We start from the raw sequence: 13,656 nt of genomic DNA on the forward strand, positions 1-13,656 counted from the left end.
AGAATCTGTGAACTTAAAACCACAATGAATACAAATGCAAGTTTGTCATTGTAAACATTGCATCGATGATGTATCACAAGTGTTGCTAGAAAACATCAAGTTAAAATTGAAGCACCATGAGTTTCTCTATGGCTTGGTTTACCAACACTCACCATCTGTTGGTGCGGCAAGTTATGAACTAGCTGGCTAGTTTTTTGCTTCCTTGGTTTTAGAAGCACCATGAAGATTCAGGCCCAAATCTTGGTTATGATACCTGAATACCCGAATACCCAAGATCCTAGCACCTTGCCCTGAATGGTCGTGTATATTTGTTATGACTGTTCAGATTTTATGCATCCATATTTGGCAGAATTCTTTAATAAAGTACATGCTATTAGATGGAAGTTCTTTTTAAATCTATTCAAGTCTGAATAAACTGATATTCCAACTTTCATGACTTTGATGTGCTCTTACTCTTCTGTTCCTGACTTTCTTTTTAGGGTCTATTCTAACGTGCAATATAATTAAATTTTTTTTTTGGTGATAGAAGTGATTTTTTTTGGTTGGCCAAAACCCCATGGATGCCAATAGTTGGAGGCCCACTGCCCCAGGTGGAGAACCTGTGATGGACACAGGTGATTGGAGAACTCAATTGCAGCCTGACTCACGGCAAAGAATAGTCAACAAAATGTAAGTATTTTTTTTTTTTATAGTAATCGAGAATATTATAAATAATATGCCCCCATTAAGGAGATGAGGGCTGAAAAGGAAGATTACATGGGAAATTCAAAATACATTAAGAAAACAAAGAATCTAAAGACCTGACTAGTTAGTCCAGTTCATAATACATTCAGGATTCCTATAAAGATCAGAGTCCGTATAGCTGAAATTTTTAACAAAGGACTTCAACCAAAAGGCCAACCGATGAAAGGTGAGGTCAAAAATCACATCCCAGTCTGGAGTTTTGTTGTCAAAGATCATGTGGTTGCGCGCTATCCAAATTGACCAGTATAATCCTTTACAGAGAAGGGTAATTGCCTGACGCTGGAATTTTCCTTTTACCATGTTGGACCATTCCTGAAGGTTATGATATGGTTCTTTTGGCAGACAACCTACACACCCAAACCAACTAAATAGTCTACCCCAAAGAGACCATGATTTTGGACAAAGATGGAAAAGATGATGTGTAGTCTCAATCTCCTTGCAGCAGAAAGGACAAAGAGCTTCCTCGTAATTGATGATTCTCCTCTCAGCTAAGAAACCCTTTGTGCAGACACTGCCATTTAAAAGAAGCCATATGAACACATCTATTTTTTGAGGCGCAAACCCTTTCCAAAGCAAAGCATGGGAGTGCAGATGTCCTGAAACATTTAAACCGTCAAAGAGATGGCACCCAGAGGAGACTGTGTAATTGTTGGAGCTATGGTGTTTCCAAATCTTGTTGTCTTCACCATCAGAGAAGACTAGGCCACGTTCCACTTCTGCTATCAAGCTTTCACACATGCAGAGTTCTCGGGATCGAAGTGGTCTTCTCCAAGAAAGATTGATTGAGTTATCTGTTGGGTTATGAACTTCTGCAATGCTTAAAGATTGCTGCAGGGAGAGGTTGTAGAGCCTAGGGAACATGAACTGGAGAGGGGCTGCATAGCCTAGCCAAGAATCAGACCAAAACCTGATGTGTCTCCCATCACCCACCTTAAACCCAACATTGGATTGGATGGGAGCAGTTATGCTGTGATTTAAGGAAATTGCAGATACCATGCCACACCAAGTTGGAGATAAAGAACCTGCAAACATAGGAAGGCCATTTGAAAAATGTGGCCGGTACTTTCGTAAGATGAGCTCTTGCCAACCTCCTACCACTCCTTTGTCAAGGTTCCAAAGCCATTTAAACATCAGAGCCAAATTTTTACTGTGAATAGAACCAAGCCCGAGACCTCCCAGTGGCTTACTCTTAATTACCTTATGCCAAGCAACCTTACAAATACCATGTGAATTTGAGGAGCCCTTCCAGAGAAAACAACGGTTGATTGAGGATATTGCTTTTGCAATGCCCTTTGGCATAATAAAGACCGACATATAGTATAGAGGTAGAGAGTTTAAGACAGATTTAATAAGACATATCCTTCCGGCCATGCTCAAAAACTTCCCTTTCCATTTGCTTAACTTTGCTCTGATTGTGGACAATACCGGTTTCCAAGTGGAGAGCCTATTTGGGTTAGCGCCAAGAGGCAACCCAAGGTATCTGACTGGGAAGGAGTCACTGCGACAGAAAATTGTGTTAGCCAGACCTGAAGTGTATTCGTTATCCAAATTAATTCCTATAAGTGACCTTTTATAGAAATTAACTTTCAGTCCTGAAATGATCTCAAACCAGCGGAGGATCCTCTTGACATGCAATAGAGAGGTATAATCATTCGGCAGGAAAATCAGAGTGTCATCTGCATATTGCAAATGGGTTATGTGATGTCCTTGCGAAGTCTGTAAACCTTTAAAGTAACCTGAATCTGATGCCTTGTTGAATAGAACTGTTAACCCCTGAACTGCTATGTCAAAAAGGATAGGAGAGAGGGGGTCCCCTTGCCTAAGACCCCTCTCTATACTGAATTCTTTGCTTGGTGAGCCATTAATCAGGATGGCCAATTTAGAAGTGGACATGCATTCAAAGATCAGTTTCCTCCAGTGAGATCCAAAACCCATATAACCCATGGTAGAATCGATATGCTCCCATAAAATCGAGTCGAAGGCTTTATGAAAATCTACCTTTAGCAAAAACCCGTGGTCCTTTTTGCTACGAATACTATGGACAACCTCGTTTGCTATCATGAACCCATCTAGAATCTGACGCCCGGCAATGAAAGCAGACTGGTTTGCACTTATCACATCTGGTAGAATGCTTTGGAGCCTAGTGGACAAGAGCTTTGCCACTATTTTATATAACCCATGAATCAAACTAATTGGTCGAAATTGGGAGAAAGTGCTCGGCCTCTTGGTCTTTGGAATCAAAGTCACGAAGGACGAGCCGATCCCCTTTGGTAATTTACCTGTTCTGAAAAATTCTGTGACCATCACAAAGATGTCAGGGCTGATAAGATTCCATTCCTTTTTATAGAAGGAGAAGGTGAACCCGTCAGGACCGGGGGCTTTTGAACCATCACAATCCCATACGGCTTGCTTCACTTCCTCCAATGAAGGTAGTCTTTCTAACCAAACTGAACTTTCTTCTGAAATTTTAGAGAACCCCGAGTCTCCCATTTCAATTCTTCTGCATTGTGGCTTGGCAAACAGAGTTGAGAAGAAGTTGACAGCACCCTCTTTGATGTCATTTGGAGAGTCCAAAAATCTGCCATTCTGCTCAATCTTGCTAATGTGGTTCCGACCATTCCTCAAACTTGCCGAAAGATGGAAGAACCGAGTGTTTTTATCCCCCATTTTGCACCAGTTTTGGCGGGATTTCTGCCTCCAAATGCCCTCGACATTCCTACTAACCTCCCAAAGTTCAGAGTTCAGATTCTTGAGCTTTGTTTTTTCAGTCTCAGACAAGAGGCGTACCTCGCTTAAGTCTTCGATGGTTGTGATGGAGTTCTGAATGTTTGCAAGTTTTGAATTTTGATTACCGAAGGTGGATTTGTTCCATTGTCTCAATCTTTTCCCCAAAGTTCCTAGTTTCTTTACCAATCTATAGTCACCGGGAAATTCCTTGCAACTATCAAACCAGAAGATCTCAAAATCAGCTGAGAATGTAGGGTGTGACAACCAACTATTTATGAAGCGGAAAGGCTTCCATCCCCAATCTACCTTTGGTGCCTGAAGAAGCAATTGACAGTGATCAGACATCCCCCTAGGATAACGGTAGAGTGATAAGAATGGAAACTGGAGGTGGAACTCTGGAGATGCGAAAGCCCTGTCAATACAGCTCATAGAACCCCCCCAAACCAAGTGAAACGGTTGCCCTGCAGTTTGAATTCAATCAGAGCACAATCGGACAGAAAATTACGGAGAGCAGCTGACCCTAAATGATTAATGTAGCCGCTACTTCTCTCATTAGCTTGAAGAGTTTCATTGAAATCACCTATCACCACCATTGGTAATTCAAAGGCAAACTTCAGAGTAGTGATGTCTTCCCACAGCTTAGCACGATCTTGCACAGAAGAAGCAGCATATACACCAACTACCATGCAGTTAAAGGAAGAATGAACATGTTTACCACATAGGCTGATCCATTGCCCCCCAAATTCTATGGAATTAACCTCAAATATAGAACTATCCCACATCACAATTATCCCTCCTGATTTGCCTACAGACTCTAGCAAAGCCCATTTAACAGTTACCACATTCCACAAATTCCTGATGTATGAATCGCAACAATTATCTTTTTTTGTTTCTAATAGAAAGCAGATATCAACATTATTGTTGAGCAACCTATTCCGGATGGAATGACGTTTGTTCAACATACCCAACCCACAACTATTCCAAGCAAAAATATTCATAGGTAGATCAAAACCATGACAGAACAAAACTTAGTAAGTTAAGAAACTTACAACTGATTGACTGATTTCCACTCGTCTACTTCTCTGTCAATGTTCCCCCGAACTCCCTCTTCATACCCTATAAGATCTTGGAATGGTCCCAAGCCCAGAGCCGCTGCATCATGTAACATTTCCTGGGTTTCCTTATCTATATCAAAACCATCATCTTGATTATTCTCACAGGTTGTCTGGAACCGGACATTGCCTTGCTTAATTCCCGAATTGAGGGAATCAGAAGAGACATTTCTCAGTAGTGTTAGCTACACTACCATTAGCTTGCAACAATTTTATTTTCCTGGATTTGCTTCTAGCATTCCTGTTGTTTTTGTTGATCGCTTCTGAGGAGGCCTCTTGGCTGCACTGAGAGTTCAAAAGGGTTGGTAGATGAGCCTGTGTATCACTGGTCTCTGTATCCATGGATGCATAATTAGAGGTAATATCTTCATGTTGATCAGTAGATGACTTAATAGCAGGGGGTGAGCCGTTTTCTTTTTGAGATGTGTTTCTGAGTGAGTCAGGAACAATATCTGATGTGTCATTAAGAGCCAAAGCATGCTTGTTTTTCTTCCCCTTCTTCCCTTTTCTATATGTATATTTAGGGCCAAGTCTTCTGGTTCGTCTAAGCTTTTTCCTTTTTTTTCCTGTACTTCCATTTCCACTACTTCTTGGGGCTCTGCCAGGTCATGTTTGAAATCAGAGAATGAGTTACATGAGTTTATTGCCTTGTTGATTAGCCTTGTTCCATTCACCTGGCCTGTGATTCTGTTATTTACAAGGCCCACTCTTGTAACTGAATGTGCTGAGACATCTGTGTTTGCTATCACTGTCGGTTGCCCTTCATCACGTTTTCTTTTGTTTCAGGAAAAAGGTAGGCAATTTTTGAACTTGTGTCAGTATGATCCAAGTTGTTTGTTGGTCCAGTGTACCCTTGATAGAGAATGAGAGAGAAATCACTATCCGTATCCGCCTTTTGTTGCTGTGTTAAAATAATGTCTGTTGCACAATGATCACCGTCAGTGTCAGTAATCTTTGTGCCCGTTGTCGTAACCTCATCTGAAGCTGCAAATTCACTGCATAACTCTTCATCTGATGTTTGAATACCTGTTGCACCCATTGAATGTTTGATTGTAGACAGCAGGGGACTAAAATCCGGTTTCATTTCCATGATTGAGATTTCAAATTCGTCGTCATCTAGAACCAGCAAAACATGTTCATTTAGCGTCTAAAATGAGGTTGTGCTTAGCAGCACTTTAACTCCTGTGAGAGATCCTTGGCTCACGCTGGTAATGTCATATCCAAGCATTTTCCCTGCTTTCTCAATAATGGATTCAATACATCTGCGATTCCATCCTATCAAAGGTAATCCTAATATGGACACCCACACAAATCTATCTATGGCTTTAGCTCCTTTTTCCCATGGTTTCAAATGAAGGAATGATGTTTCCAAAACAGAGGATCCATTTACCAGCTCTTTCTCCATAGATTCTCTATTTGTAAAGGTGATGACTGCTTGGCTTGCTCCCAAAAAACGAAACCCAACTGTCTGCTTGACATTTTTTAGCACCATATGCTCAAGCTGAGCATAGTCCGCTTGAGCATAGTCCACGTCTATGGCTATGAATCCCACTAAACTTCTCTGAAGCCATTCCTTGTCATCGGGGATAGACTCATACATCACCGTTTTCTTTGGATGCTTTGTGACAGAAAGAGCTTCAACGAAGGTCCGGGTGTCTCTGAAGGTGAGTTTGGGCATGGTTTTTGGTTGTGGTTTATAACAAGGTCTGGTTTTTTTTGTCTAGAGGTTTTCTGAAATCTGACCGGGTTTGCACGAATTTTGTATGAATCGAACCAGATAAGGTTCAAGCTGTCACAAATGTCTGATTCTTTTAAGGTGGAGAGGAAGGAAACAAACCCAAACCGTCTCCCTCGTGATGTTTTTTTCCTGGAGACAAAAAGATTGGTAACAGGACCAATCTTTGCAAGTGTCTTTTTGAGGTCATGATAATCTAACCATGATGGGAAACGTTCAATAAAGAACTTAGAAGGGGTAAAGGTCGGGAAGGTTGTGTTAGAAGAAGGCTTATTAACGTTCTGGACGTTTATTGTGTGGTGCACAGGTCTCGGTAGGCTTAATGTAACAGGGAAGGTTGTGTTTGAAGGTGTTTGAGAGGCTGTATTATTCAGGTGAGGTTTGAGTAATGTTGCTACGGTCTGGTTTGCAGGGGTGAGGGTAGGCTTTTTGGTTGGGAGCATTTTGGGAGATCTTGTTATTGTATCGTTGGTCTTTGGGATAGTAATACTGCAATTGTGTTTAGAGGATGGTTGCTGTTTTGGGCAGAGATGGTTGTTGGAAAGGGATTTTTGATTGTTTGTTGGTTTGTGGGATTTTGGAAATCAAACCTGCGATGGAGAGGACTGTGTTTTGGGTGCTTTGGTGTTGGTTTGTGGGATGTTTAGTGGTTGAGGGGGTGATGTTAGCTTTGGGTGTTTTGGGTTTCGGATTGAAAGTCATGACAGATTCCGGACAGTGCTTCAAACATCAATTACTCACTAACAATTCAATCAATATCAAATCACAACGGTACAAAGATAAAAACATATCTTATGCAGCATATATCCAAATATCAGCTCAAGTTAACAGTTGGATCTCCCTAGATCGGAGTTAGACTAAAACTGACCTGAGATTGACGAGCCACCATTTAGACATTCATAACACTTTTTCTGGAAGGGTTTCATCTCATCTCCACCGTTCAGAATGTTTAATACAACCATAAGCATAACATATCCAAAATGCAGATTGATCCAACGGTTGAAACGTGAGAAAAAGGCCAACGGAGCTTACTGTTCCGAGAGTGGTTTGTCCAGAAATCTTCAAACAATTAGATTTTTTAAACGGCAGCAGATATGAACGATCCCTCCGGTCTTGATGTAGGAACTATGGAGACACATAACATACCCAAAAATCAAGTTGATCCAACGGTAGAAGAATGAGAGATCGGCCGACGACAGTGACAGATCTGGTCTGGACGATGACGAAGATGGTGTCTGGCCAAAACTTCCCCTCCACTTCTGGTCTGGACGACTGTGGATCTTGTGGATCGATCTTGCGCTCTTTGTGGATCTTGCGCTTAGCTGATCGTTTGCAAAATTGGAGGTGGCATATATGAAGGTTCTTCTCTGGTTTTCTTCTTTAGAAGAGGGGCGGCAGTCAGGATCTTCTGGTTGACTTTGGCGGGGCTGTGAAGCTGTAGCGTGGATTTGCTGATGCTGAAACTTGTGGTCATGTTGTAGATGAAGAGAAGTGTATCCGTCACTCAAGGCTGCTGCTCACGGTGCTGGTGTTGAGAGGGTAAGTATCTGTTTCCTAATATGTGCAAGTGCTGCAAAATAGTAAATCTGCAAAAGGTTACTTAAAATCAACAGGACTGCCATGAGGCATGACGTAGCGGAAGCTAAGTAATCTCGAATCCACGAGAGAAGTTGTGTTCAATGAACAATTTTATTGATGAATGAAATAATAATGAAAACATCCTTCCTGCCTCTGTGCTTTTAAAGAGACGAAAATAGAATCCTAAAGGAATTGGGAACTAATATCAAACAAGTTTGATTGGTTTCCAACACTAACAGCTAGTGACAATTAAACGAAATAGAAAATAGAAGTCCTAACAGAATCAAATAACTAACTAAGAAAATAGAAGTCCTAATAGAATCAAATAACTAACTAACATTATTAACTTCCAGCGGCCCTTTCCTCACGTTCTTCATTAACTTCCAGTTGCCTCTTCTTCATGTCCTACATCAGTCTCCTCTTTTTGGGAACAAACTCGTCCCGAGTTATCCGAATACAAAGGCACGTCCTCATGGTATTCTGATAGGTCAGTGACATTGAAAGTATTGGAGATGTTCCAATCATCTGGTAGCTGTAGGACATAGGCATTGTCATTAATTTCTTGGCGACTCTGAAAGCAGTCCATATTTTTCGTTTTTGAAGCTTAGTTCGGATTCCAGGGAACTGATTTTTCCGCAGGTAGGCCATTACCAAATATCCCTTTGTGAACTCTTTCTTGCGCCGATGTTGATCTGCAGCAGATTTGTATGCTGCATTAGCAGTTTCCAAGCTAGCCCGCACCTCCGAATGTAGTTGTTGAACTTTTTCAGCTAGATTTTCCCCATCTCTACTGACCTTTGGTTTGATTGGTAATGTGACCAGATCCAACGCATGTTTTGGTTGCTGAGTATATACGACCTCGAAAGGAGGTTTTCCTGTCGAACGATTGGTCATACTGTTGTATGCGAATTCTGCTTGAGCCAAGTCCAAGTCCCATCGTTTTGGTCTTTCTCCACTGATGCATCGTAACATGTTTCCCAGAGTACGGTTCACCACCTCCGTTTGTCCGTCTATTTGCGGATGGAATGCACTACTGAACTGTAGTTTGGTGTCAAATTTCTTCCACAAAGTCCTCCAGAAATGGTTTACAAACTTGACATCACGATCTGATGTGATGGTCTTTGGAACTCCATGTAAGCGTACTACTTCGCGAAAGAATAAGTCGGCAACATGGCTTGCATCTGCAGTCTTTTTACAGGCGATGAAGTGTGCCATTTTGGAAAACCGGTCGACCACTACCATGATGGAATCTTTGCCCCTCTGAGTTCGTGGTAATCCCAGCACAGAATCCATTGATAAATCCTCCCAAATCGTCTTTGGAATGGGCAGAGGAGTGTACAAACCAGTATTCTGGGTCTGCCCCTTTGCTTCTTGACAAATTCGATAGTGTTGGACGATTTTCCCCACGTCCCTCTTCAGCTGCGACCAGTAGTAGCGGTCGGTGATCATCGTTATTGTCTTGTCACGTCCCAGGTGACCACCTAATCCACCCCCATGAAGCTCTCGAATGATTTTCTCTCGCAGGGAACCCTTTGGAATGCATAGTTTGTTGGCTTTAAACAAGAAGCCATCGTGTATCAGGAAGTCACTCATATTTTGGTGGGTGCTGCATTTGTTCCACACTTCCTTGAAGTCTTCGTCATTGTTGTACTGGTCCTTCAGAGTGTCAAAACCCGTGATCTCAGTTTCTACCATTACTAACAGTGTGGTTCGCCTGCTCAATGCGTCGGCTACTTTGTTCATCAGCCCAACCTTGTGTTTTAAGGAGAAGGTAAATTTCTACATGAAGGTGATCCAGCGGGCGTGCATATTGTTCATGTGATGTTGGTTGTTGATGAATTTTAGAGCTTGGTGATCACTGTACAACACGAATTCTTTTTGGATCAAGTAATGTTGCCAATGCATGAGAGCTCGAAAGATGGCGTAAAATTCTTTCTCGTAAGTTGTCCATCGCAGCCTTGCATCGCTTAGTTTCTCACTAAAGAATTCCACCGGTCTGCCCTCTTGAGATAATACGGTCCCAATTCCTTTCCCTGAAGCATCACAATCAACCTCGAATAATTTGTCAAAATCTGGTAACGCGAGCACGGGTGCCGTGCTTAGCTTCTCTTTCAATATAGCGAAACTTGTTTCTTGCTCCTCTTCCCAACGAAAACCACCTTTTTTTGTGCACTCGATCAATGGTGCCGCCAAGCTGCTGAAATTTCGAATGAACCTTCGGTAGAAGGTTGCTAAACCATGGAAACTTCGTACGTTTGCCACCGTTGAAGGGGTCGGCCATTCACGGATTGCCTTGACCTTAGCCTCATCCACTTGGACCCCATCTTTTCCCACGACAAACCCCAAGAAGACCAGCCGGTCTTGCAAGAAGTTACACTTTTTCTTGTTCACGTACAAGTGATTTTTCCGCAGTACTATTAGCACTTCCCTCAAGTGTTTCAAGTGTGTCTCCTCATCAGGGTTGTAGATAAGAATATCGTCGAAGTAAACGACGACAAATTTGCATGAGAACGGTCTTAGTACTTGATTCATGAGCCTCATAAAAGTACTTGGAGCGTTGGAGAGACCAAATGGCATTACGGACCACTCGTACAATCCTTCGCGTGTTTTGAACGCCGTTTTCCACTCATCCCTATGTCTAATCCGAATTTGATGGTACCCGCTTCGCAGGTCGATTTTGGAGAACACTTTTGCTCCTCCCAATTGGTCAATCATGTCTTGGATAATGGGTATTGGATGCCGGTAACGGATGGTGATTCTATTGATTGCTCGGTTGTCGATACACATTTGCCAGGTGCCATCTTTCTTGGGGACTAGTAATGCCGGTACTGCACACGGGCTCTTGCTCTCCTGGATGTATCCTCTACATAACAAGTCATCAACTTGATCCTGTAGTATCTTGTGTTGTTGGGGACTCATTCTGTAATGTGCTCGGTTTGGTAAGCTGGCTCCTGGAATCAGATCTATGTGATGTTGTATGTCTCTCATTGGTGGCAAACCCATTGGTAGCTCTGCAGGTGTTAGATCAGAAAATTCGGTCACTAAAGGGAGGACCTTTTCAGGTATTGTTTCCTCTCTTGTGTCCTCCTCTTGAGCTAGTAACACACAAGCTTTGCACTCCTCAGTCACATGTTTTGATGCTATGGTTAAGAGACTTTCTCCCTCCACTTGTTGTGCCTCTGTCCTCAAAATAGGTGGCTTCAAGATGATGTGTTTCCCTTTCCACCAGAATTCATAGGTATTGGCCCTCCCTTTGAAACTGATGTCTACATCGTACTGCCATGGTCTTCCTAACAAAATCTGGCAGGCATCCATCACCACTACATCACACACAATTTCATCTTGGTAATTCTTACCAATTGACAATGGTACCCTACACACTTCATTCACCACATCAGCAGCGCCTTCCACCTTTCGAATCCAACGTAGGCCATATGGTTGTGGGTGTTTCTCAGTGGTCAATTTCACTCTTCGGACCAGTTCTTTGGACACTAAGTTTTCAGAACTTCCTGTGTCGATTACTACCTTTGCTATCACTCCATTGATAATGGCATTGGTTCGGAAAACTTGATGGCGAGTCGAAATCTCTAGTCCTTTCTTTGGTGTCAAGAAAACCCTTTGAACAATGCAATTGAATTTTTCGTTCACACATTTTTCTACTACTAGGTTTTCTATCGAATTGCACTGAGTTGATGTTTTTATTTTTTTTTTTCTTGAATGTCACATGGTTGACGCATCACCATTCCAACGAAGTCATCCTCCTCACCCTCCTCAATTCCGTCAACCACCTCTGTATCATGATCATCGTCTCCTGCTACGTCATAGTCACCTTCAGCAAAATGGACAGCTGGTCTTTGCGGACATTGATTCGATCGGTGTCCTGGTTGATGACATCTGTAACATAGCGAGGGTGTTGGTCTAACATAGGGGTTCGGTGCTAGTTGTGGTGCAGCTCTCCTTGGTCGATGTTCAGTCGCCACTATCTCATTGGTTGGTTCAGTTGCAGGTGTCACTCTGCTTGGTCCTGCTTGGTACTGCTGGTTTGTAAACCTGGGTCGTACAGATGGTGCTCGGATTGGTTCTTTAGCCTTTCGTGCCAAATCGAAAGCTTGTCCGAGTGTGAATGTATTAAGCATCTTCATTTGATCTTGTATGTCCCGTTTCAAACCTCCTCTAAACCTTGCGATTTGCATGTTTTCATTGTCTGGTAGCAAGTTTCGTGAATTTAATCGAATGAACTCGTCGATGTACTCTTCCACAGTCCGATTCCCCTGTTTGCAATTCTGTAATTGAACATATAAACGTTGCTCATAGTCAGGAGGTAAGAACTTGCTCATGAATTTGCTTTTCATCTTCTCCCACGTTGCAATCAGAGGTTTTCCATCTAGCACTCGTTTGTTTTTCAAGTACTTCCAATAAGCTGCAGCTGATCCTTTTAGTTTATTGGCCACCACTTTGAGTTTCCGATCTTCAGAGCAGTCCATCACCCCAAATCCTGTCTCAACCTCGTCGATCCAAGAGAAAAATTCATCCACGTTCTATGTTCCTCTGAAGATTGGTATCTCCACATTGAGTTTATAATCTCGGTCACCTTGGGTTCTCCTTGGAGCCCGTTCTTCAGTTTCAATAATTTGAAAATTTTTTGACGATATCACAGGTAATGATTGTGTGTTTTGGTATTGTAGTATGTTTTCAGGATTACGGGTCAAGGACGTCGGGCCACGAGTGATCTCATCTGCCCCTCCTCGTCGTTGATCGTCTATCCTGTTGCCATTAGGGGACAATGCCTCTAATCTTTGAAGAACCTCCTCAAGCTGAGCCTGCAGTAATGGAACTCCATCAAATAGTGGACGTATGTCATTGATGGCGGCAGTAACAACCCCGGTTGCTATGGCCCTTATTCGCTGATCATCGTCAGTCGAACGAATACTCCCAATATCATCGCGTGCCATCAGAATTTTTTTTTTGCTGAGAGCGTAGGCTCTGATACCACTTGACGTAGCGGAAGCTAAGTAATCTCGAATCCACGAGAGAAGTTGTGTTCAATGAACAATTTTATTGATGAATGAAATAATAATGAAAACATCCTTCCTGTGCTTTTAAAGAGACGAAAATAGAATCCTAAAGGAATTGGGAACTAATATCAAACAAGTTTGATTGGTTTCCAACACTAACAGCTAGTGACAATTAAACGAAATAGAAAATAGAAGTCCTAACAGAATCAAATAACTAACTAACATTATTAACTTCCAGCAGCCCTTTCCTCACGTTCTGCATTAACTTCCAGTTGCCTCTTCTTCATGTCCTACATCAAGGCAACCTCAAGTATCATACACCTCTGTTTTTGTCTTTTTCATTTTTCACGTGTTTCTCACAAGAAGTGAACTTGAGGGAATAAAAAGTGCTGGGAAGTAATTTCTGTTGGAACTTCTTGTGTAACATATTCTTTTGTTGATGACCTCTAGGATGGCTGCATGAAGCTTGTCCGCTTTAAATTTCAAGGTTAATCTATTGCTATGAGCATTGGTGTTTCAATTTCAACATTGAGTTGCAACTGAACTTAAATGAATAGTGTTGGATTTGAGCCTTCTATTTGCTTTAACTTCTACAGGGTTGAAATGATAGTGATCTTAAAGTACAAAAGCAGCTGACAAAAATCATTTAGCTACAATAGTGCATGGTTTCCTAGTTTCTCAATTTAAAGTTGAATGTTTTGGTGATATCTCTACATCCAAATTCATATAGACAGCTACTGTTGGC

At 42.0% G+C, this 13,656-nt stretch overlaps 1 protein-coding gene across 1 annotated transcript in view; it reads left to right on the plus strand.

The window, feature by feature from the left end:
- Positions 1 to 532: 532 nt before the first annotated feature.
- The window catches only part of LOC140955413 (mediator of RNA polymerase II transcription subunit 15a-like), a 94,035-nt gene continuing 80,911 nt past the window's right edge, over positions 533 to 13,656 (plus strand). Inside the window, exon 1 of the mRNA XM_073408152.1 lies at positions 533 to 669. Coding sequence (XP_073264253.1) covers positions 557 to 669 — 113 coding nt within the window. The 5' untranslated portion in view covers positions 533 to 556. The remainder of the gene's footprint in view (positions 670 to 13,656) is intronic.

This window comes from Populus alba, chromosome 3, assembly GCF_005239225.2.
Source record: "Populus alba chromosome 3, ASM523922v2, whole genome shotgun sequence".
Lineage (NCBI taxonomy): Eukaryota > Viridiplantae > Streptophyta > Magnoliopsida > Malpighiales > Salicaceae > Populus > Populus alba.